We start from the raw sequence: 24,897 nt of genomic DNA, 5'->3' as shown, positions 1-24,897 counted from the left end.
AGGACAAGCCATTATTAATAGATGGAAGAGTTGGGAAAACACTTTCAGAACGAACCCAAAGACTTAGTGGAAGGAACAAGAACAAGCCCGAGGAAACTCTAGGCAGCGGAAGGGAAGAATAGGTGTTGATACATGATGATAACCAACAAAGGAGGGAAAAAAGCAAACTGCAACATGCATGAAACTGAACTGGAATTACAATTCAGCATCAGGATCTCAGAGATGGAACACTGCCAAAACTTGTTTGCCAGGAGCTAAACACCACACTGAGCTGTTCTTGACGGCCTCTAGATTCTAGACAACAGCTTTCAAATGCTCCTTTCTCAGCCCATCCCTTTCCCCACATCTTACCTGCATTCATGTCTATGAGTTGCTCTCTCTTCTGCTGCTTCTCTAGCCGTTCCTTTTCTGCCTTTTCCTTGGCTAGCTTTGCTCGCCGCATCTTTTCCTCTGTTTCGCGGCGCTTCTGGTTCTCCTTGACTGCTTGCTGGGGAGAGGAGGAGAGAATATGTGGACATCCACCACCAATCAACATGTACCCTGTGTAAGTCAACAGGTCATCCTTGCTTACCAGAAACATATTTCGAAAGTTGTGCAAATCCATAAAGAATTCTTCCACAGACAACTTCTTGGGGTCAAAGACGAAGTAGTCACCTAGTTCTTTATAGAGGGTCTCCATGTTAGAGTGCATCATCCTCAGCTTGTTATACTGCTCCTGGGCATCCTTCACAAAGCTGTGACAGCCATGGAGTAAAGGACCGCATGACCAAAAAGCAGCCCCAAGCCAGAGGACCACTCAAGAATGTATGATGGCATGAACAAGGACGTTCGTGACAATGGAACACAGAAGCAATCTAAAATGTCCAGAAGAGGGGAATGAATGGCAACCCACAAACTATGGGACACCTCTCTAACAGGAGGTAGCAATTCAAACAAAGGCTAAATATTTGGCATAGGCTGTACAGAAATAAGGATGAGATATTATGTGGAAAAATCTATGCAATGCAGTTTTGGTTTAAGATAAATTCATTAAGTATAAACCAGAAAGAAGTCCAGGGACAGTAGTTACCTCTGTGAGGAGAAAGGTGTGTGTGGTGACAATGGAGCACAAGCTGGGAATCAAGAGGAACTTTTAGTTTATGAGCATGTGTAGTAATAGTTTGAATGTATGGCCCCATAGACTTAGATGTTTTATTAAAATTGAGCTTGTTGCTGGTCATGGTGGCACACACCTTTAATCCCAGCACTCGGGAGGCAGAGGTAGGACTGCCTTGAGTTTGAGGCTACCCTGAGGCTACATGGTAAATTCCAGGTCAGCGTGGGCTAGAGTGAGACCCTACCAAGAGAGAGAGAGAGAGAGGAGGGGGAAGCAGGAGGGAGGGAGGGAGGGGGGAGAGGGAAAGAGGAGGAGGGAGAGGGAGGGAGGGAGGGAGGGAAAGACAGAGAGAGGGAGAGACAGGGATTGTAGCTTGAGGCCCTAGCAGGCAGATTCCTGCAACCCTGCTACAAGGGCAGATCTGAGTCCAGCCCTAAGGTGTGTGAAGAATCAGTCAAAGCTCTGACTGTTTGCACTTGCAGGTCTTGGTGTTTGCTGGCTATTTGATGGAGTCTCTCTACTATTGATCTAAGTGAGCCAGCTTCTTCACCATTAACGGTATTCTGTAATTTCTAAGCCTGAAACAACTGTTTCCTCCCGTAAGCTGTTTCTAGTCAGGTGTTTGGCCAGCAACAAGAAGCTGACTGCAACAACATGATATGCTTTCACTTGCACCACAATGAGACTGCTTTTAAGATCTACATATTTAATGGAAAAAAATCCAAAGACAGGCTGGGGAGAGGGCTCAGCAGTTAAAGGAGCTTGCTTGCAAAGCCTACCAGCCCAGGTTTGATTCCCCACCATTCACATAAAGCCAGAGGTACAAATGGCCCATGAATCTGGAGTTCATTTGTAGTAGCAAGAGGCCCTGGTGCAACCATTTTCTGTGTTGGCAAATAAATAAATAAAAGTAAAACTTTTAAAGAGAAAAACTGAATATAGCTATCAAGTATCATATCCCCCTAGAAGTCCCCCCCCCTTCCTAGGGAGCAAGTCCTTCCAATCAAGAAAGGATATAGTCATTTTTTCAACAAACTTGTCCTTTTCATCTGTAGCAGCTGGGAAATTCTGAACATCACGTTCCACATCAGCAATTTGCTTCTTCATCTGATCTAAGTTCTTTTGCAAGTTTTCAGCAGAAACTACAGGAAACAGAAAAACAGACAGAAAGAGCTCACTGGTAATTCCACCTTCCAGGTCTCTCAGAAGCACCCTTTAGTCTATACACCCATTCTGGCACCCAGCGACTTTTGTTCTCTTATGTACCTTCCTCTAGCTGTTTCATATATTTCAATTTTGATCTCTGAAGCAAACCTGTAATTATTTGTTAACTGAACTTCTAGCCTTTACACAGTGTACAATACTAAGAACAAAAGATGGACTTCATTTAATTAAAAAAATGTGAGGGCTGGAGAGATGGCTTAGCGGTTAAGCGCTTGCCTGGGAAGCCTAAGGATCCCGGTTCAAGGCTCGGTTCCCCAGGTCCCACGTTAGCCAGATGCACAAGGGGGCGCACGCGTCTGGAGTTCGTTTGCAGAGGCTGGAAGTCCTGGCGCGCCCATTCTCTCTCTCTCCCTCTATCTGTCTTTCTCTCTGTGTCTGTCGCTCTTAAAGAAATTAAAAAAAAAAAAATTAAAAAAAAATGTGAAATCTTCTGAGATCTTAGTCCCCATTTACTTTAGGGACAAGGCTTGGGAGAAAGAGACAAAAGTAGGAATATAGAAGCAGGGCAGAAATTTGTCCTACTTCTACTGAATGCTTTGCCTAGTTCTAATATAGTCAGACCTGATTGTTAAATCCAGGTTGTACTTTCTGAATGACAAAAGCTATGGATCTAAACTGAAAGCAACAATTTTCCAGTTTTGTTTATGTGTGTGTATGAGTTATTTCCCGAGGAAGAGCACTTCCATTTATACACATGGAGACTCGATCTTGGACTCACCCTTGTGCCTAAATCCCCTATGCACACTTAAAATGGTCTGACCTGAAAATTATCCTACACCATTCATGCCTGCCTGCCTTCCTTCCTGTCTTTCATTTTTAAGTTTTTCAAGGTAGGGTTTCATTTTAGCCCAGGCTGACCTGAAATTCACTAAAGTCTCAGGGTGGCCTTGAACTTACAGTGATCCTACTACCTCTGTCTCCCAAGTGCTGGGATTAAAGTCATGTGTAACCACACCTGTCTTTATTTCTTCATTTTCATATAGACTTTTGGGGCAAGAATTTTCTTAGCTTTGCCCTAAACTGCCTCACCTCGACTGGCTTTTTCCACATGGGCAAGTTCATCAGGAAACTTGAGGACATCAGGATAGTCATTCTCACACAACTCAGCCAGAAAGTGCAACAACGTCATCTTCTGATCTGTAGACTTGGTGTCTCGAAGCTTGGACAAGAGGAGAAATCATTAGTCCTGACTTGCCCATGATCACCTCAAGCCACCACTGGACTCAAGTAGCTTTCCCTTCTGTCCTCCTGCTCTAACCCTATGGTTCACCTTACAGAGGAAGCTGATATTGAAGCCAAAAGCACCAGCATTCCTGGAGCCAGCATTCATATAGTTTCCAACAAGCAGGGTAATCTCCAGGAGGCTGGAGAAGCTCTGGCTCTTGCGCAACTCTTCACAGGCAGCAGTGACAGACACGATCTCTGGCTTGATGTTCTCTACTTGTTCACTGAATTGTAGCTTGAAGAGGATAGCATTGAGGCGAGGCCGCAGACGGGGCACTGTGCCCATCTAGTAAGGAAGACAAGTAGTTCCATTACAGCTAAGAGAGAGGTCAGAAAAAGGCAGTGGATGAGCCTCCCCTGGAAGATTCAGCGTTCCAGAGCAGGAAGGAAGGAGGAGTGAGGGAGACACAGATGGAGGGAGAAAAGGAGATAGAGAGGGAGGGAGGTTCAAAATAGATAAGATGTAAGGAGCAAATATATCCAAGGTGGTCTCCAGAGGAGAATAAGGGAGTTAGAGAAGAACCGGCTGCTACAAGCCTTACCACTACACCAAACTGCTCCGATTCAGCCAGATCATCGTACTCATCCTTCAGTTCAGAAAGCATTTTTAATTGCTCTGGTTCTGGCATCTGTTTAATGAGATTCTGGAAAAGAGATTGGACACTGTGTGAAGGGGAGAGCTGAAAACCTAAGCCTAAACGACTCTAAGTCCCACACTGTCCAGATGAGGTTCCCTGTCATCCAAACTCGAAGAGGTAAAGCTGTGCACAGTGTGCATCTGACAGCTCTGGCAGCCTTGCTCTTACCTGGATCATAGACTCGGTCAGAACAGCCTCATTCACCTCCAGGATTACATTCTTAATCTCTTGGTAGGGCATGCGGAAGGAACCCAAAAAAATTGCTGCCAGAAAATGAAATATAAAGACAGGTTTTTCTCAGCCTCTTCCCTCTTCCTACCCATCCTACAAGCCTATACTGAATAATCTTCCCAAGGGGCTCTTGGAAATCCATTCTGCTTATACAGGTAAAACCCAAGTTCCTGGTTCAGAGGTTAAGCTTTCTCTGTCACTGATTCCCATGTCCATATCATATACCAGCCATACTGTTCCACATACCACATTCTACAAACACCACTTTTCCCTGCCTTTGCTCACACAGGAAGCCTTTGGTCTTCTCTGTCTACATATTTCAAAGACTCTCACTATGTTCTATTTTAGTTCCTCACTCCTAGAACTCCATCCACAAAGCTGCCATTGCCTTGACCTGCTGGTTCTTAAACTGCCAAGTTCCATTCCCTAACAAACACATCCTGTTCTTCCAGCTTTCTCAAGTTCTCATCTCTGACTCTTCTATAATTCTAAAAATTATTTGAGAGAGAGAGAGAATATGAATGGGTGCTCCAGGGCTTTAGCCACTGCAAACAAATTCCAGACACATGCATCACCTTGTGCATCTGGCTTTACCTGGGTGCTGGGGAATTGAACTTTGGTCCTTAGGCATTGCAGGAAAGCACCTTAACAGCTGAACCATCCATCTTTCCAGCCCATCTCTCTAGTCTCTTAAACATTCAATTCTGGCTTCTCTATCTGACCTAGACCTACTGTCTCTCCCTTCATGACTCTCTTCTATTCTGTTACTCCCACCACATTACTATTGCAACTACTATTCTCTTGCTTCCTGCTCCTACCACTGTCTGTCTCATTTCTCCACTCTTTCTTATACTTGGGCCTATATAGAGCAAAGTCTGCATTTGCAATGGTACCAATGACAGCTGGAACCTCAGGACTGCTAGGCAGTCTCTTTCTGGGTGTCCTTCTTCTACTTTCTTCCACCCTCTTGTCAGCTCTTCCAAAATACACACATTTTCATCTGTCCCACCTCACCTGAAATGAGGTCCTGCCCTAAGAAGGACTTCTGTTCAGGGAGAAAAACTTAAGCCACTTAAAAATTGAGCATTAGGGACTCTCAGCTAAAGCCAGACTGAAAAAGGGTTAAGGCAAGAGCTGTTTTGAAATCATCTAGAGAAGAAAGCTGTACTAACACTTTTGTAAGCTTCTGAGTATCTACTCATATACATGTATGTATAATATAAATACACCCATATTCAAATCCTCGTCCTTTCCATCAGGACAGGTAGCCTTAAGCTCCTTCACCTACAATATAAACCCAATCAAGTCTCTTAAAAAACAAACAAAAAAGCCTTTTAACCCAATGTTCCCTTCTCATTACCAACAACTCTTGTCTTTATAGCATACTGAAAACATAATAGTCTTTTCTCCCAGTTTCACAAGTTTAATTTATTCTGGCCCCACAAAAATGAAGACAAAGGGCTGAAAAGATGGCCCAGTGGTTAAGGCACTTGTCTGCAATGCCTAATGACCTGGGTTTGATTCCCCAGTACCCACATAAAGCCAGATACACAAAGTGGCATATGCCTCTGGAGTCTGTTTGCAGTGGCAGAAGACTCTAAAGTGTCAAGAGCTTGCTCACGCTCTCTCTCTCTCTGCTCTCTGGGTGTGCAAATAAATAAGTAAATAAAGAGATAGCAATCACTGAGTGTACTTGATGTAAGACCCCACCTGGCCATTTCTTACCTATATCCAGCAGCTATCATCCCTTCCTCGAAAGAAAGAATTTGTTCTTGGTCAATCTGCCTAGCTCAGTAAATGGTACCACCTTTCTTAGAGTGGTCTACACTCAAGAGTCACCTTCTCTTTCATCTCCTCAATCAAGCCACTAAGTTCCATTAATTCTATCTTTCTATTCTATGCCTTCCTATCTTTTAAGAATTATACAGAATAAAAGCTCCAAATAAACAGTTTGTAAGAGCCAATGATGTCCTATTTTTAAATTTCTATCTAATAGCTTCACACTTAAATTTTGTCAGCATATCACTTATCTTTGCTATTACTGCCAAATTGTAAGACAAAATAATTACAACCATGTACTACTTGACAAAATTGTACTATCTGATAATACTTGGATATTTGGGAGGACCCAATTAAAATATCAGCATAACATAAGTTTGCAAAACAAATTGGAGGTTTTGCATTACAGCAGAAAAGGTCAGATTAAAATATGGAAACAAACAGCTTATACTTTTTGAGTCTGGTTTGGCACTATCACATGTGAGGTCACTACCAGTTCTGGAACTTTGATGTGTGAAATGTCTACCAGGCCTGTCCCTTTGCCTTGCTTTCCCCCCTTCCTTTTGCTCACTTGGCTTTCAGATTCTTCCTCTGCCTCTGGTTCATCCACACTGAGTACTATCCACTCTGGTCAAGAAGAGTCTTGTTTCTCTTAATCTCAGTCTCCATTTTCATGTCATCTTTTTCCTCTTCGATCACACACTGAACTTTCACCTGACACTGTTTGGGCACTACCACAGTTGCCATCTCTTAAACATCTTTGATTAAAACATCACTCTTGGGGCTGGAGAGAGACAGCTTAGCGGTTAAGGCGTTTGCCTACAAAGCCAGAGGACCATGGTTCAACCCCTAGGACCCACATAAGCCAGACACACAAGGTAGTGCATGTGTCTGGAGTTCATTTGCAGTGGCTGGAGGCCCTGGCATGCACATTTATCTCTCTCTCTGCCTCTTTCCCTCTCTCAAATAAATAATTTTTTTTTTAAATCACTGTCAACTTTGAGAATACATTTAAGTCTGTTGAGCTCCTTTGGAGCATTCTTTTTTTTGTTGTTGTTGTTCCCTTTTCAGCACCCATCTTCCTTTTCCATTTACTCTGTAAGCTTTTAGCCATATTTTACCCAAGAAACAAACACATGCCCACAGTAAGCCAACTGGAAACTCCTATGCCTACCTTTTCATCTCACTTCCTTGGTTTTAGGTTTTGATCATCTCTCACTTAGTTTAGAATATCAGCATAAATTGTATCTTTCTTTTTGAAAATTTATACATAGTGTTAATCCTCATTTTCATGATTAAATTCCCTTCAATAACTTCTATAGGTATACTGAACTATTTGCAGTTGTCAGACTTTAGACCAGCATCTCATTCCTCTGTGCCTTCAGATGGGTGGATCCCTCTTCTGAAATAAGCCAGTCCTTGTCCTTCACTTAGTTCCTTCCAACTCACCTTAAGCACTATCTCCTTGAGAATGAATTCTTAGATTTGCCTCTCCCACAGTCCCCTACTTTATATGGAAGCCTCCTTCTTAGTATTGTCACCAAGCACAGTAGCATTCCTCTTGCAACAGCACTTGCCACTTTTTGTCATTAAATTTGTCTTTCTGTCTTCACCAGAAGAGACTGTGTGACTTTGGTGTTATATTCTTAGCATGCAACAGGCACTTAGTCAGTGTTGAATCACCAAGTTCTACCTCTTAAACTATCTTACCCTAAAATAATCTAATTCTACAACTCCTTCTGCCCATGCTGGTAAAAAAGTAAACCTAGGACCTTCACTGAGCTATACCCTCAGCCTCCTAATTCTTTTTCTAAACTCTGCTTTCCATATTGATATCATTCTACTGAGACTAATAAGGTAATACAGTATGGTTTTTCTTTTATCACTTTCTAAAATAATGATTACTCATGTTTTCTGTTCCATTCGTAGGAGGAGGAATTAGCATTAGTCTCTATAAAATGATGTTACCACAGACTCTATTTAGTAACATTTGTTGGATTATAATCTAAGATTACATAGCCACAAATAATGGAAAAGCTAACTGTCTTTATTGTTGTATCACTAACTTTACTTATGGTTGTATGGACTTAGCTTGGGTGACTTTGGTCAAATCATAACATTTGAGCTTTAGTTTTCTCATGTAGAAAAATGAAGACAACATGAGCTGGAGAGATGGCTTAGCAGTTAAGCACTTGCCTGTGAAGCCTAAGGACTGCAGTTTGAGGCTCCATTCCCCAGTACCCATGTAAGCCAGATGCACTCAGTGGCACATGCATCTGGAGCTCGTTTGCAGTGGCTAGAGGCCCTGATGTTCTCTCTCTCTCTCTGTCGCTCTCAAATAAATAAGTAAAAGTAAACAAAAAAATTTTTTTAAAAAGAAAAGAAAAATGAACACAACAGCTATGAGTGAACTGTATGGAATACATACCATACATATCTATATCTGTCTATCTATCTATCTATATGTGGAACACATGCCTAGTAAGTACACCTAATAGAGCTGTCATATGGCAGACTGACCCTCAAATATTTGGTAAACAGAAATTTAAATCTAGGGCTGGAAAGATAGCTGAGTTGTTAAGTAAGCTTACTTTGCAAGCATGAGGGCCTGAGGGAAACGGAGACTGTCAAGAGCTCAAATCTACAGAAACCATATAAACAGCTGGATATGGCCACACGCACATATAACCCCAGTCCTGCAAGGGAGCACACACCTGAAAATTGTCAGAGCTTGTGTATTCAGTATTAGGAAGTTGCTTGGGCTCAAAACGAGCCCAGGCTTCTGCTATGGAGTGGGATACCCAACCTTCTGAGGTAGGTGACCCTATCCCCTCCCCACAGGCAAGTGCATGGGGCACTATGCCACATCTCTCTCCCTCCCCCCCCCACATATGCATGCAAACATGCAAAGCAAAACAAATTAAATCTATATTGCTCAGCATAAATAGGTAGATCAACAGTTGAAAAAAACAAAATAAAAGTAACATTCATCCTGACCATAAAAGTAGCAACTGTATCAACTTCATTAAGAAATTTTCAGTGAATGCACTGTTGGTGCAAGCATGTAGAAGAATTTCTGACCTAAGATTTTTATACCAACCATAGTTCTGAGTACAGATAGCAAGCCAGGGAAAAAAACCAAAAAAGTTATTAAGTCTATCACTCTCTGGAGTTACTGATCCTACTCTGAGAAGTACAAGATTTACCTCATTTATTCTAAATCAAGAAATTTTAGATTAACATGTTTAAAAGAAGGAAATGCATCGTATAGGAAATTTATAGAATAACCATGACAAAGGGCTGGAAAGATGGCTTAGAGTTTAAGGCATTTGCCTGCAAAGCCATAGGACCCAAGTTCATTTCTCTAGGACCCATGTAAGCCAGATGCACAAGGAGGCACATGTGTCTAGAGTTTGTTTGCAGTGGCTGGAGGCCCTGGCCCACCCATTCTTTCTATCTGCCTCTCTGTCTCCCTATCTCCCAAATAAACAAATAAATAAAAATGTATTTAGAATAACCATGGTAGATTTTCTGCGCATGCAAGAGAGAGGGTAGGGCTTTGAAATAACAAAGGTTGTCAGGCATGGTGCTGCATACCTGTAACCCCAGGATTTGAGAAGCTGAAGTAGGAGGATTGCAATTTCAAGGTCAGCTACTTGGCAAAGTCCTGGTCTCAAACCCCACTTCTTAAAAATAAAATAAAAGCTGGCCATGGTGACAAACACATTTAATCCTAGCAATTGGGAGGCAGAGGTAGGAGGGTTGCCATGAGTTCAAAGCTACCCTGAGACTATATAGTGAATTCCAGGTCAGCCTAAGCCAGAGTGTGAATACCCTACCTCAAAAAACAAAACAAAAAAAGAAAAAGAAAAGAGAAAGTCTAAGGTTAAAATCTGAGATATACATGTCTCCTATTAGTTCTGTGACTAGGTAATTCCTAAGTCTTAGCCTCTTTCCTTGACATAAAATTGGATACTTATCATATTATTAAAGGGATTAGCTAAAATAATGTGAATTCATTATGCAGTGCCAGGCATAGAGATGGAATTCAACAAAAGGAAAGGTTTCACTGAGGGACCTTAGACTCAAAAGAAGTATATTCTTAGAATAATTCTTTCACAATTAGCCACTGGTAGTATCTATGTGCTATAGTAAATAATCCTCCATTTATGCCCATGTAGGCAAACCCTATTTAAACTCAGAGGGTTACACTCACACACACAGGGGAGACACTAATCAAAGTAGAAGGACTTGACATAAAGAAGGAGTTCAGAAGAAGAGTGATGGAGAGGGGTGAAGAGAAGGTAATGGGAGAGGATTATGACCAAAATACACACCTGTATGAAATTGTCAGGAAAAAGAAAAAGAAAGACGCTGCTCACAATGTCAAAAGGATAAGGTCACAAGAGTTACTCACAGAGATTCTGGGCCGTTTTGGAGTCCAACACCTTTAGCTCTTTTACTTTTTTCTTTTGCACAGATTTCTTCTCTTCTCCACCTTCTTGATCTTTCTTGGCTAGTGAGAGAAATTTAGGAAAACATGATTAAGATTTAATACTGGACTACTAATATCCAGGCATAATGGTCTTTTACCTCTTCTCTATTGTAATGATTTCCCTATATTATTCTTTCAAAGCTATTAATTCCATCACTGTAGCATGAATGCAGCCACAGCCAATACATAAATGAACAGGGATGGCTGTGTTACAATAAATCTTATTTACAAAAATAGTCTATGAACAGCTTGCTAACTCCTATACTAGAATCTTCCACTGTTATCCTTTTGCACCTATGAAAAACTTTTACTCTTTTTAAACCCACCTTGGACATGACTTTCCCTATAAACTTTTTCTTAATTTCTCCAACTGCCTATATCTCTTCTAATCTCTGCTGGATTTGCTATCTGTCCTTTTTTTTTTTTGGTTATTTTTTGAGGTCAGGTCTTGCTGTAGCCCAGGCTGACCTGGAATTCACTATGCAGTCTCAGGCCTCAAACTCATAGTGCTCCTCCTACCTCATCCTCCCAAGTGCTAGGATTAAAGGGCATGCACCACCATGCCCAGCTTGATATCTCTTTAGTTTCTTTCATTGACGTTGTTAAAGAAATATGTAATATCTCTTTTACAATGCTTTTGTTATTCATCTTTACAAATGTGATGGCTTAATAACATATCCCTAGTAGGATCTTATTGTTTAAGTATTGCCTTGGTGACTACAAAGAGGTTAATATATTCCTTTCCTTCCATACTCTTTAGAACATCAAAGCAATATATTCATCTCTTTCCATTAAGTATCCCTGACAAATACACCTACTCTCTGCCTTAAAAAGAAAGTTTGAGGGCTGGAGAAATGGCTCAGTGGTTAAAGGTGCTTGCTTGCAAAGCATGTTGGCCTGGGTTTGATACCCCAGTGCCCACACAAAGCCAGATGGATAGGGTGGCATATGCATCTGGGTTTCAATTGCAGTGGCATGGGGCCCTGGCATGTCCATTCTCTTTTTGCTTGCAAATACATAAAAATATTTTTTTTAAATGAGCTGGAGCCAGGTGTGGTGATGCATACCTTTAATCCCAGTACTTGGGAGGCAGAGGTAGGAGGATTGTAGAAGGATTGCTGTGAGGTCAAGGCCACCCTGAGACTACAGAATTCTAGGTCAGCCTGGGCTAAAGCGAGACACTACCTTGGGTGTGGGGGGGGATTAGCTGGGTGTGGTGGTGCACACCTTTAATCCCAGCACTTAGGAGGACTGCTGTGAGTTCAAGACCAGCCTGAGAATAAAGGGTGAATTCCTGGTCACCTAGGGCTAGAGTGAGACCCTACCTCAAAAAAAAAAAAAAAAAAAAAAAAAGTTGAGGGACAGAAGGAGAGAGGGAAAGGGGGAGAAGGAAGGGAGGAGGAAGAGAGGGAGAATGAATTAATGGGTGTACCAAGAGACCTCCTGCTACTACAAACAAACTCCAGATGCAAGTGTCATTTTGTGCATCTAGCTGGCTTTATGTAGGTTCTAGGGACTCTAACCTGAGTCATGAGGCTTTGCAGGAAATAGGAACTGTTTGGGGAGAAATGTAATTTGTCCTATAGTGTACCATGGCATCATCTTTTTAGAAACATGAAACTCTGAAAGGCAGTAAAGAAAATAACAGCTAATTGCTTCTGAGTAGAGGAATAAGATACTTGAGCAGGAGAGTGGGGAAATAAAACTCTTTGTTTTTAAATAGTTTTATTTATTTATAAGGAGAGGGAGAAGGAGAGGAAGACAGACAGAAAGAAAGGGGGAAGAAGGGAAAAAGTATACTAAGGCCTCTTGCCATTGCAAATGAACTCGATACATGTGCCACTTTGTGCATTTGGCTTTGTGTGGGTGCTGGAGAACTGAACCTTGACCATTAGGCTTTGCAAGCAAGCATCTTTAACCACTGAGCAATCTCTCCACCCTTGTGATCCTCCTACCTCTGCCTCCAGAGTATGTACATGCACCAACACACCCAGCAGCCCCCCCTCTTTTTTTCCTCTGGAGGTAGGTTCTCACTGTAGCCCAGGCTGACCTGAAACTGAAACTCATGGTAATCTTCCTACCTCTGCCTCCCAAGTGCTAGGATTTAAGAGATGTGCCACCACACCTGGCCCCTGTTTGTTTTTTCAGACATGATCTTGCTATGTAGGTCTGGCTAACCCAGAAATTTTGATGATCCTCCTGCCTCTGCCTCCTAAGTGCTAAGATTAAAGGCATTCATCAGTATGCATGCCCAGCCAGTACACAAACCCTTTACTATTTAAATTTTAGACTACATACAAAATATTACTTGATGCAATAAAGAAAAGTACAAAGAACTATAAAAGCCCTGGGTTCTATTTTCAGTACCACATAGCAGGGTTGTGGGAAATCATTCATCATTCCAGGAGGTCATCTTGGGCCAGAGAGATCCTACCTCACAAAAACAAAAATAAAATACACCCAAACACTGCCCCCAACACACAAATAAGGAAGTAGATGTAAAGCAAGAAAACAAAAGCCAAATACTTCCAGGTGTGGTGGCATATGCTTTAATCCCAGAATTTGGGAAGCAGAGGTAGGAGGATCACTGTGAATTCGAGGCCACCCTGTGACTACATAGTGAATTCCAGGTCAGTCTGGACTAGAGTGAAACCATACCTGAAAAAAATACATAAATAAAAAAGACCAAATACTGACACAGCAGGTCCTGCCCCACTATATTAACAATTACCTTTACTATAAATTGTTTAAATTTACCACCTTTACTATAAGTGGTTTAAATTTACCACCTAAATATGATCTAGCTATCCCATTCCTAGGGTCACACCTATGGACTCTATACATTACTATAGAGATATTTGCTTATCCATGTTTATTGCTGCTTTATTCACAATAGCTAGGAAATACAATCAGTCTAGATGCTCACTGATTGATTTATGGATAATGAAGATGTGGTACCTAAACACAATAGTTTTATTCAGTAGCAGAGAAAAGTGAAATTAGGAAATTTGCAAGAAAGAAAATGGATGAATCTAGGAAAGAATGTACTAAAAAAGGTGACCCAGGCTCAGAAATTCAAATTCTACATGTTCTTTCTCATATACAGATCATAGATTCAAATTTTTAAGATTTATATGTGAATTAGACTAAGAGTTTGTAGTAAAGGCAAGGGCCATGAAGGAAGAAAAGAGAGCTTAAGGAGACAGAAGAGTGTACATGCAAGCAGAGGGTTAGAATCCTGGGAGTGGACTGTAACAGAAATCAGGGGAGGGTGATGAAGGAAAGGAAATGTGCAGAGAAGCCATGTGTGTTGTTACAGAAAAATTCCAGTACCAGGAGTGGGGTACATTGAGTTATTGGTCAGGGAGGCCCTTGAGGGCCCCTAAACAATATAGGCTATTGCCAAGTTTCTTGGTTGCCCACCACAACAAGACAGTAAGACCCTGTGTGCTGAAGACACCATATGCTTCAGTTTTAGGACACTGAGAAATCAAGCTGGAAGCCACCTCTTACCTGACTAGCTTACACAGTACTGGAAAATGCTATGCTAGGGGAGAAATGTCATCAACAGTAACCAGCAGTGGACCCTGCAAGCCATCCAGGCAAGATGTGTCTACTAGTGCAATAGTGGCATGTCTTTTATGGGATAACCAACTGCTCTCTGATTTGACTTGAGGCTTGCTTCACAGGAGGGAATTTATGTCTGATACTGAAAACCTAATCAAAAGCTTATAGTTAGGGAAGTCAGAAGTCCTAGGGCGGAAGGTACTACTGTTGTTAGGCTTAATGGATAAATTGCCCTCTAAATATTTATGTTTATGCCTATATATTAGCCCTGCTCTCACTTTTGGTTAGAGAAGCTTCTCTTTTCAGATGGTAGTGACTACTGGGGAGATGCAAAGCTCATCAAAGTGCTGAAACAAAGTGATAGTTGGAGTCCTCAGTATTACTAAGTGGGGCATCTCTATCACATTCTCCAAGGTTCAGGAGCTACTGTGGAAGAGATGGCATCTAAGAGCCAAAGGATAGGAGGAGTGCTTTGGAATACTGTTTTCTAGACACAAGGTGTTTGCTGCATTTGACCTCACACTGGGTGCACAAGATCTGCATAACACTGGACCCATCAACATGTTGTAGGGCTGATGGAAGAGGAAAAACAAAACAAAAAAGAGTGAGACATCAAAATAGAAGTGAGAATAGATGGAAAAAAAGAGTACATTCATGTTCAGTGAAAGGTGGTGAGGACAATGGAGGATGGTGGAAAGAGAATATGTAAATTTTTAGTAAGGGTTTTAAAATTAAAATATATGTATTGTTGGGCATGGTGGCACATGCCTTTGACCACAGTACCTGAAGGTAGAGAGAGGTAGGAGGACTGCATGATTTGCAGGCCAGCCTGGGGCTATGGAGTGAGTCCCTACATTAGTCTGAGCTACAGTGAGATCCTACCTCAAGTAAGAAAGAAAGGAAGGAAGGAAGGAAGGAAGGAAGGGAGGGAGGGAGGGAGGGAGGGAGGGAGGGAGGGAGAGGAGGGAGGGAGGGGAGGGGAGGGGAGGGGAGGGGAGGGGAGGGGAGGGGAGGGGAGGGGAGGGGAGGGGAGGGGAGGGGAGGGGAGGGGAGGGGAGGGGAGGGGAGGGGAGGGGAGGGGAGGGGAGGGGAGGGGAGGGGAGGGGAGGGGAGGGGAGGGGAGGGGAGGGGAGGGGAGGGGAGGGGAGGGGAGGGGAGGGGAGGGGAGGGGAGGGGAGGGGAGGGGAGGGGAGGGGAGGGGAGGGGAGGGGAGGGGAGGGAAGGAGGAAAGGAGGGAAGGAGGGAAGGAAGAAGGGAAGGAAGGAAGGAAGGAAGGAAGGAAGGAAGGAAGGAAGGAAGGAAGGAAGGAAGGAAGGAAGGAAGGAAGGGAGAAAGAGAGAGAGAAAGAAAGAAAGAAAGAAAGAAAGAAAGAAAGAAAGAAAGAAAGAAAGAAAGAAAGAAAGAAAGAAAGAAAGAAGGAAAGAAAGAGAGAGAGAGAGAAAGAAAGAGAGAGAGAGAGAAAGAAAGAAAGAAAGAAAGAAGGAAAGAAAGAAAGAGAGAGAAAGAGAGAAAGAAAGAAAGAAAGAAAGAAAGAAAGAAAAAAGGAAAGAAAAAGAAAGAAACACACACTCTAACTGAAAGACTGGCTAAGAAAACTAACTGGAAACTTACTTCAGAGTCATAGGTAAGCTAAAAGTAAAAGAATAAACTAAAAGGATGCTGAGGTTGGGAAAATGACTCAGTGGCTAAAGGCATTTGCTTGCAAATCCTGCTGGCTACAGTTCAATTCCCCATCACCCACATAAAGTGGTATGTATATAAGGAGCTTGTTTGCAGTAGCCAAGAGGCCCTGATGTGATCTTTCTCTCTCTGCTCTCAAAAAAAAAATTTTTTTTAAAAAGAAAAGAAAAAGAGGGCTGGAGAGATGGCCTAGTGGTTAAGGTGTTTGCCTGCAAAGCCAAAGGACCCAAGTTCAATTCCCCAGGACCTATGTAAGCCAGATGCACAAGGGGGTACATGGGTCTGGAGTTTGTTTGCAGTGGCTGGAGGTTCTGGCGTGCCATTTTTTCTTTCTTTCTGTCCATCTTCTATCTCTCTCTGCTTACAAATAAATAAATAAATAATTTTTTTCTAAAAAGAGAAAGATTATGCAAACACTAAAGAAAAACAGAATGACAACAGAATTGATACCAAATAAGTAGACTCTGGAGTAAAGGAAGTTTATCTAAAGACAGATATTAAAGATTAAAGGTTCCATGTAAAAGATTTAATTCTGAATGTATATGAACCAAATGCCAGAGCCTCAGATGGTGTAGCAGTTAAAGACACTTGCCTGAAAAGCCTGCGGGCTCCACCAGCCCAGGGTTTTAGCACCCACTTACTAAAAGGCTGATGAAAAGTGGCATATGAATCTATGATACCAACAAGCCCATGACAATAGGCGGTGGAGCCAGAAGAATTCAAAACTCAAAAAAGAGCCAGCTAGTCTGACATGCTTTTGCAGTCTGGCCATTCTTTTGCATCAAGAGTCCCTGTCTCAAAGAATGTAAGAAATAAAATCTGATAAGACATGAAAAGAGAAAATCATACCCAAATCACAACTATACTTAGAGACTTTAATATCATAATCTTAGCAATAAGTAGAACTAATAAAAAAATCAGCAGGGATTCAGAATTTAGTGACAAAACCAAGTAAGAAGATCTAACTGGCATATGTAGAAAACTTTATCCAACAAAATCACAGTAATTTTTTTTCAAGTGTGCAATGAACATCCACTAAGACTATATCCTCAAATTCCCAGCACTGTAGAAGCAAAGACAGGACTTTCTCTTGCCAGCCAGTTTAGGCTACTGGGAGAGTTCCAGGTCAATGAAGGTCTCTGTCTTAAAGGAAGGAGGTAGATGGTGTTTCTGAGTATGAAACCCACGGTTGTCCTTTAGCCTCCATATGCACAGATACATGCAGCTACACACACACATCAAGCACTTTTGCTCTAGGCATCAAACTTAATCAAATATAAGAACTATAGACTGGGAAAAGTTATTTGCAAAAACACTGATAAAAAACTAATATCTAGAACATAATAAATTATGACTCAATCAAAAAAAAAAAAAGCAACCCAACTTTAAAAGAAGATTTGGACAAACATTTCACCATAGAAGAAATTATGATGGCATGTTAGCACATTAGGAATATATAATAGTAATTAAAAGTATAGGGCCAGGTGTGGTGGCACATGCCTTTAATCCCAGCACTCAGGAGGCAGAGGTAGGAGGATTGCCATGAGTTTGAGGCCACCCTGAGACTCCATAGTGAATTCCAGGTCAGCATGGGCCAGAGTGAGACCCTACCTCGAAAAACCAAAAGTATAATACATACCCCACTAAATTAGCTGCAATTATAACTCTCTCCCCCCCTCTGTCAAATACATAAATAAAAATAAAATATTTTAAAGAAAAGCCAACAATACTAAATGCTAGTTAGTGAAAAGTGCAAACCACCTGCACCATTCATACATTACTGATGGGAAAAAAAATGGAACCACTTAGAAAACTGTGTTTTGACGTAGGGACTTGTTCTAGCCCAGGATGACTTGTAAGTCTCAGGGTAGCCTTGAACCCTTGGCAATCCTCCTACCTCTGCCTCCAGGGTACTCGGACTAAAGGCATGCACCACTGTGCCCAGCTCTGGTACTTTCTTTTAAGACTATCTTACAAAGTTACTGCATCATATAACTTACAATTCTATCACTAGCCATTTACCTAAGAAAAATGAAAATAAATATATAGACAAAAGCTTCCATGCAAATGTTGCCATTGGCTAATGAATACAATTATTCCAAACTGGACATTCCCAGCACTCGGGAGGCAGAGGTAGGAGGATTGCCATGAGTTCAAGGCCACCCTGAGATGACAGAGTCAATTCCAGGTCAGCCTGGACCAGAGTGAGACCCTACCTCAAAAAAACCAAAAACAAACAAACTGGACAAAACACAGATATCTCTAAACTACTGAATGGTTATAACGTACCACTATGTAGCAGGCAGGTAGGCAGGCAGGAAGGAAGGAAGGAGAGAGAGGAGAGAGAAAAGAAAGAAAGAAAAAGAAAAAGATCAGAAGCATAACAAGTTCAAGGTCAGCCAGGGTTGCATTGCCATATACTATCTTTACCAAAAAAAAGAAAAAAAGAACATGTATGTGACAATATGGATAAATCTATAAATCTCCAATACATTATGCCAATGAAAGATACAGGCTCAGGGGCATGGAGACATGGCTTAGCAGTTAAGCACTTGCTGGTGAAGCCTAAAGACCCTGGTTCAAGGCTTGATTCCCCAGTACCCACGTAAGCCAGATGCACAAGGTGGTGCATGTATCTGGAGTTTGTTTGCAGTAGCTGGAGGCCATGGTGCAACCATTCTCTCTTTCTCTCTCTGTCGCTCTTAAATAAATAAATAAACAACAAAAAAAATTTTTTTTGAGGTAGGGTCTCACACTAGCCCAGGCTGACCTGAAATTCACTATGGAGTCTCAGGGTGGTCTCGAACTCACAGCAATCCTCCTACCTCTGCCTCCCAGTGCTGGGATTAAAGGTGTGCGCCACCACGCCCGGCTCAAACAAACAAATTTTTTTAAAAAGTATAGGCTCAAAAAGTTATTTGGTATGATTCATTAACTTGTCATTTCAGGAAAGATAGACCTAATTACAGGAACAGAGAACAGATCAGTAGTTTGTCAAGTCTGAAAACAAGGGAAGAGGATTGAGAAGATGAGATAACTTCTTGAAATGATTTCTTTCAGGGCAGGTATAGTGGTTTGATTCAGGTGTCCCTCATAAACTTAACTGTTCTGAATGCTAGATCCCTAGCTGATGGCAATTTGTGAATTAAAACCTCCTGGAGATAGTGCACAGTTGGGGGTGGGCTTATGTGTATTATAGCCAGATTACCTTTGCTACTGTTTGGCACACTCTCCTGTTGCTGTTGTCCACATGATGTTGGCCAGGAGGTGATGGTCACCCTCTGCCCATACCATTGTTTTCCCTGCCATCATGGAGCTTCCCTTCAAGTCTATAAGCTAAAATAAACCCTTTTTTCCCACAAGCTGCTGTTGGTCGGATGTTTTCTGCCAGCAATGTGAACCTGACTACAACAGCAGGGGAGGGGGCAGTGGTGGGGGAGCAGTGCTAGGAATTAAACCCCTGGTCTCATGCAAGGCAAACACTTTAATACCAAGCTACATACAATCCCAGCCAAATGCCCTTTATCCTGACTCAAGATACAATTGGTATAGTCAGGTCTGCTGAGGTGTAATTTACATATGGTAAAACACAACCATTTTATGTATAGTGGTTCTATGAATTTTTAAAATTATATATTGCTTTTTAATAAAGAGGCTGTTCTCTTATATCTCCTCTCCCTCCACCTCTATTCTACTAAGGGTTCTCCTTGGTGAGATTACTGGTATTCATTGTGGAGCTTGAAGGTCCTCAGCTGGTCTCTGTTGGGTGGGAGAGACAGTGCCTCAGCTACTCCACCTATTCTTCTGCAATGTTCCCTGAGCCTTAGAGATCTGATTTAGCATTCTCTGTAGGGGTTCTATGAATTTTGACAACTATATGTGCTATGTGATTGCCACAAAGTCAGTGAAAAAGCTGTAAGTGCAATTACTGTGAGGCCATATTAAATAAATAAAACAAATGGAAGACATAGATAATGACATATTTAGTGTGTGCCAAAGCAACTCAGCTCAATGAAAAAAGGGTGGGCCAATTTGGGGACTGGTAAACTTTCCTTTAATAAACCAAATGGTAACTTTTAGGTTAGTTTCTATTGCAACTACACTTTGTTGATGTAACAGGAAAGTAGTCATCAACAATGACTTCTGAATAGATTGTTACCTCGAAAAACCACACACACACACAAAAGATTCCCCAGTACCCACATAAACCAGATGCATGCATCTAGAGTTCATTTGCAGTGGCTAAAGGCCCTAGCATGCTCATTCTCTATCTGCCTCTTTCACTCTCTAAAATAAATAAGAATAATCAATAAATATAAAAAGAAAAACTTTTACTCTCCATGGAAAATTTCTAAAAATGTTGGTGTCATGCTTAGAAAGTCACGTCTGACATATGGGACAATTGACCAGACAGTGGTATAGTACCCAAATAACCAAAAGACTGGCTCTGCAGGGAAAGAGTTGCATTCTTTCTGCCTCCAAATGGGCATCTGGTATGAGATTCTTTTCTCATTAAGCTAGGAGCACAAAGGCTATCATCCTTAGAGTGAAGTTGAACACGTTAGGCTTGTAGTTGGAAACCCTCTAAAGACTACTTTCTAGGAACACCTACATATCAAGCCTTTCCAAAAGCCATAGGCAAACTTTGGAAAAGCTCAACCTCTGACTGGGTTATGCTGACCAGTTTTATTACCTTTCTAGGGAGAAAGACTTTTCTCCAAAGTAAGCACCATTTGGAGTCTCTACAATTTTTCTGTATATTACCTGACATTTAATCAAACTTACAATGCATGCCAAGAGGCATAATCATCTTTTAAGAAATTTAATTAATTAATGTATGTATGCACATGCACACACCAGGGCCTCTTGCTGTAACAAACACCAAATGCTTGTGCCACTTTTTGAATTCAGATTACGTGGGTAGCCAGGGACTTGAACCTGGACTGGTAGGCTTTACAAGCAAGCAGCTTTAACCACTGAGTAATCTTGCCAGACCCTCCCACTTTTTGAGGAAGATACTTACTGTGGCCAATGCTGGATCAAAACTCATGGCAATCCTACTACCTCAGCTTCCAAAGTACCAGGACTAAAGCCATGAGCCACCACCACCCAGCTCTAAGGAGCCGGGCATGGTGGCGCGCACCTTTAATCCCAGCACTTAGGAGGCAGAGGTAGAAGGATCACTGTGAGTTAAAGGCTACCCTGAAACTACATAATGAATTCCAATTCTGCCTGGACCAGAATGAAACCCTACCTCGAAAACTTAAAAAAAAAAAAAAAAAAAAAAAGAGATGAAACCAATATATGCCACTGAATAATGGATCATATAGGAGGCACAAAAATGTAATAGCATGGTCTGAAGGGATGGCCTAGCAGTTAAGTGCTTGCTTGTGAAGCCTAAGGACCCTGGTTCAAGGCTCAACTCCCTAGGACCCACGTTAGCCAGATGCACAAGGGGGCGCACACATAGCTGGAGTTTGTTTGCAGTTGCTGGAGGCCCTGGCACGCCCATTCTCTCTTTCTGCCTGTTTCTCTCCCTGTCTGTCGCTCTCAAATAAATAAATAATTTTTTTTTTTTTTTTTGAAAAGCCAAGGGAGCCGGGCGTGGTGGTGCACGCCTTTAATCCCAGCACTCGGAAGGCAGAGGTAGGAGGATCGCCATGAGGTCAAGGCCACCCTGAGACGACAGAGTTAATTCCAGGTCAGGTCAGCCTGGACCAGAGTGAGACCCTACCTCGAAAAACCAAAAAAAAAAAAAAAAAAAAAAGCCAAGGGAACCAGGGTTCAATTCCCCAGGACTCACATAAGCCATATACGCACAAGGTGGCACGCGTGTCTGGAGTTGTTTGCAGTGGCCGAAGGCCCTAACGTGCCCATTCTTTCTCTATCTGCTTCTTTCTCTCTCAAATATATATATATATATAAACAGCAGATTACCTATTGTGATTAATAGTGTCTGCATTCCATTTCTCTTGCTGTATGATGTCCCCAATTGTGTGAGGACACTGCTAGGCTGAAGGTCAACATCAGATGCAGTCACTTAATATGGAATCAGAACCCTCCCACACTAGAATTGTGGCTCCTCCTATAAGACTATATGAGACTACAGATTTTGATTTATACTCTGATTAGGCTTTGGTGCCCAATACTGGGACAAGAACATTATATACATACATATATTTTTTTTTTCAAAAAATAAAGACTAGTATTTTAAATTGCATTTTTAAAAACTTGTTTTATTTACTTATTTGAGAAAGAGAGAGACACAGAGAATGGACGCACAAGGGCTTCCAGCCGCTGCAAACAAACTCCAGATGCTTGCACCACCTTGGGCAGCTGGCTTACGTGGGACCTGAGGAATCGAATGTGGGTCTTTTGGCTTTGTAGGCAAGTGCCTTAACCGCTAGGTCATCCTTCCACAAGCTAGGGTTTTACTCCAGCCCAGGCTGACCTGCTACTCGCTCTGTAGCTCCAGGCTGGCCTTGAATTCATGGTGATCCTCCTACCTCATTCTTTAGAGTGCTGAGATTAAAAGTGTGCACCACCATGCCTGGCTCAGATTGTTTTTCCCCCGAGGTAGAGTCTTACTGTAGCCCAGGCTAACCTGGAATTTATTCTGTATTCTCACAGTGGCTTCAAACTCAGTGATCCTCCTATCTCTGCAAGACTTGGGCCACCATGCCCGGTTTTTTTTTTTTTTTTTTTTGGTTTTTCAAAGTAGTGTCTCACTCTAGCCCAGACTGACCTGGAATTCACTATGGAGTCGAGGGTGGCCTCGAACTCAGAGCAATACTCCTACCTCTGCCTCCCAAGTGCTGGGATTAAAGGCGTGCACCACCATACCCGGCAGGCTTTTTAGATTTCTTTAACTAAATAGTATGTGTTGTTTATAAGAACAACATCTAGGTTAAACACACAAAAAGGCTAAAGTCGAAAGTATAAAGCAGTACCAAATTCTAACTTCAAGAATGCTGCTGAAGGCCAGGCATGATGGTGCACACCTTTAATCCCAGCACTTGAGAGGCAGAGATAGGAGGATCACAATGAGTTCGAGGCCACCCTGAGACTACATAGCACACAAAGACTTAACAGCACTTAAGATGTTCTGAAGCATAAAGTGAAACTCTACCAGTTTCTCAAGACTCAAATCACAAGAATACTGATCACAGTAACTTCCACTGGCTAGAAATTAAACAGAATAAGGGTCCTCAAAGACATCTACATTCTAGTTTGTGAAACATGTGAATAAAAAGGGACTTTGTGGACATACATAATTTGAAGACCTTGAGATGAGAGTACTCTCTTGGATTACTCAGGTAGCTTCAACATATAAAAAGTATCATCAGAGAAGATAAGAGGGTAAGAGAGATGTGATGAAGTAAAGAGATCTGAAGATACTGTGCTTTGGCTTTAGAGGGAAGGAGGAGGCATAAGGGATGCAGGTAGCCCTAGAAGAAGAAAAGGCTTAAGAAAACATTTTCCTCTCGAGGTCACAAATAGAACACAGTCCTGCAAAAGACAGCAAATTACTTCAAGCTAAAATATACTAACATTTGTATAGCTTTTCATGGAGATACTGTGTGTACATGATTTTAAAAAATAATAATTTATTGGGCTGGAGAGATGGCTTATCAGTTAAGCGCTTGCCTATGAAGCCTAAGGACCCTGGTTTGACAAGGCTTGATTCCCCAGTACCCATGTAAACCAGATGCACAAGGTGGCACATGTATCTGGAGTCTGTTTGCGGTGGCTGGAGGCCATGGTGGGCTCATGCTCTCTCTTTCTCTGTCTGTCCCTTTCAAATAAATAAACAAAATATTTTTAAATTATTAAAATAATAATAAATAATAATTATTTATTTATTTGCAAAGGGGGAGGGAAGGAGCAAGAGAGGGAATAGGTGTGCCAGCACCTCTATCTAGCCACTACAAATGAACTCAAATACATGTATGTGCTACTTTATGCATCTGGCTTTACATAGGGACTGGGGAATCAAACCTGGGCCAGACTTTGCAAACAAGTATCTTTAGGTGCTGAGCCATCTCTCTCCCAAATGTCGCTCCCAGATGGTTTTATGTTTTTGTTTTGAGGCACAGTCTCATATCATATATAGCTCAGGCTATCCTAAAACTTGTACAATCCTCCTGCCTCCCAAGTGCTAGGATTACAGGTGTGAGGCACCATGCCTAGCTGGCTACTAAAGGATTTCTTAAACTGTATTATGTACCAAGCATAAATGCAGACACTACAAGAACAATGAAAGCTGGGTGTGGTGGCACACACCTTTAATCCCAGCTGAGGTAGGAGAACTACCATGAGTTTGAAGCCAGCACAGGGCTACAGAGGGAGTTACAGGTTAGCCTCGGATAGAGTGAGACCCTGCCTCTAAAAACAACAACAAAAGAATGAAACCACAAGCCAGAGTGAGAAAAGATACTTGTGATACATATAATCGACAAAAGATTAATATCTAGAATATATAAGAATGCCTTCTACTTGTACCTACTATGAAACTATATGTTGGCAAAAACAATCACAAAAAGGAATACAGCCTGATTCTGATTAGGCCATAAGCTCAAACTTACGATGCAAAGCACAAAAACAAGCATCATAAGAATTTAAGCACAAAATCCAGATGATAAGAAACTCCACAGAACAAATGATGATGCAACTTTTACAATAAATGGATTCTGGGGAAAGGAGAAGGAAGAACCAATAGATTAAGGGAGATGATAAATACATTTAAAACTATAAACCAGTAAAGAAAAACATAATCTTGTAAACGGCAGGAAAACAGATGGATCTAGAGGACATGACACTGAAATGAAATAGGTCAGACATGAGAGGAGAAGTATCAAAAGTATTTTTTCCTTTACATGTAGAAACTAAAAAGTATGGCCTGAAAATAGAAGGTCTATTAGGTCTAGGAAGGAGGTTCAGGGGAAGAGGGAGCCAGGGAATCA

At 41.7% G+C, this 24,897-nt stretch overlaps 1 protein-coding gene across 2 annotated transcripts in view; it reads right to left on the bottom strand.

Moving 5' to 3' along the window:
* The window catches only part of Diaph1 (diaphanous related formin 1), a 125,112-nt gene that overhangs the window by 12,095 nt on the left and 88,120 nt on the right, over positions 1-24,897 (bottom strand). For both annotated transcript variants that reach the window (XM_004664690.2, XM_004664689.2), the window contains 8 exons: positions 10,610-10,708; positions 4,351-4,445; positions 4,087-4,188; positions 3,591-3,830; positions 3,350-3,479; positions 2,114-2,238; positions 572-736; positions 352-487 (listed from right to left, as the gene is read on the bottom strand). In XM_004664690.2, coding sequence (XP_004664747.1) covers positions 352-487; positions 572-736; positions 2,114-2,238; positions 3,350-3,479; positions 3,591-3,830; positions 4,087-4,188; positions 4,351-4,445; positions 10,610-10,708 — 1,092 coding nt within the window. The remainder of the gene's footprint in view (positions 1-351; positions 488-571; positions 737-2,113; positions 2,239-3,349; positions 3,480-3,590; positions 3,831-4,086; positions 4,189-4,350; positions 4,446-10,609; positions 10,709-24,897) is intronic.

The sequence above is a fragment of the Jaculus jaculus genome, chromosome 13 (assembly GCF_020740685.1).
Source record: "Jaculus jaculus isolate mJacJac1 chromosome 13, mJacJac1.mat.Y.cur, whole genome shotgun sequence".
NCBI classification, from domain to species: Eukaryota; Metazoa; Chordata; class Mammalia; order Rodentia; family Dipodidae; genus Jaculus; species Jaculus jaculus.
The sequence above is the reverse complement of the archived record's forward strand: the minus strand, read 5'-3'. Positions and strand labels throughout refer to the sequence as shown.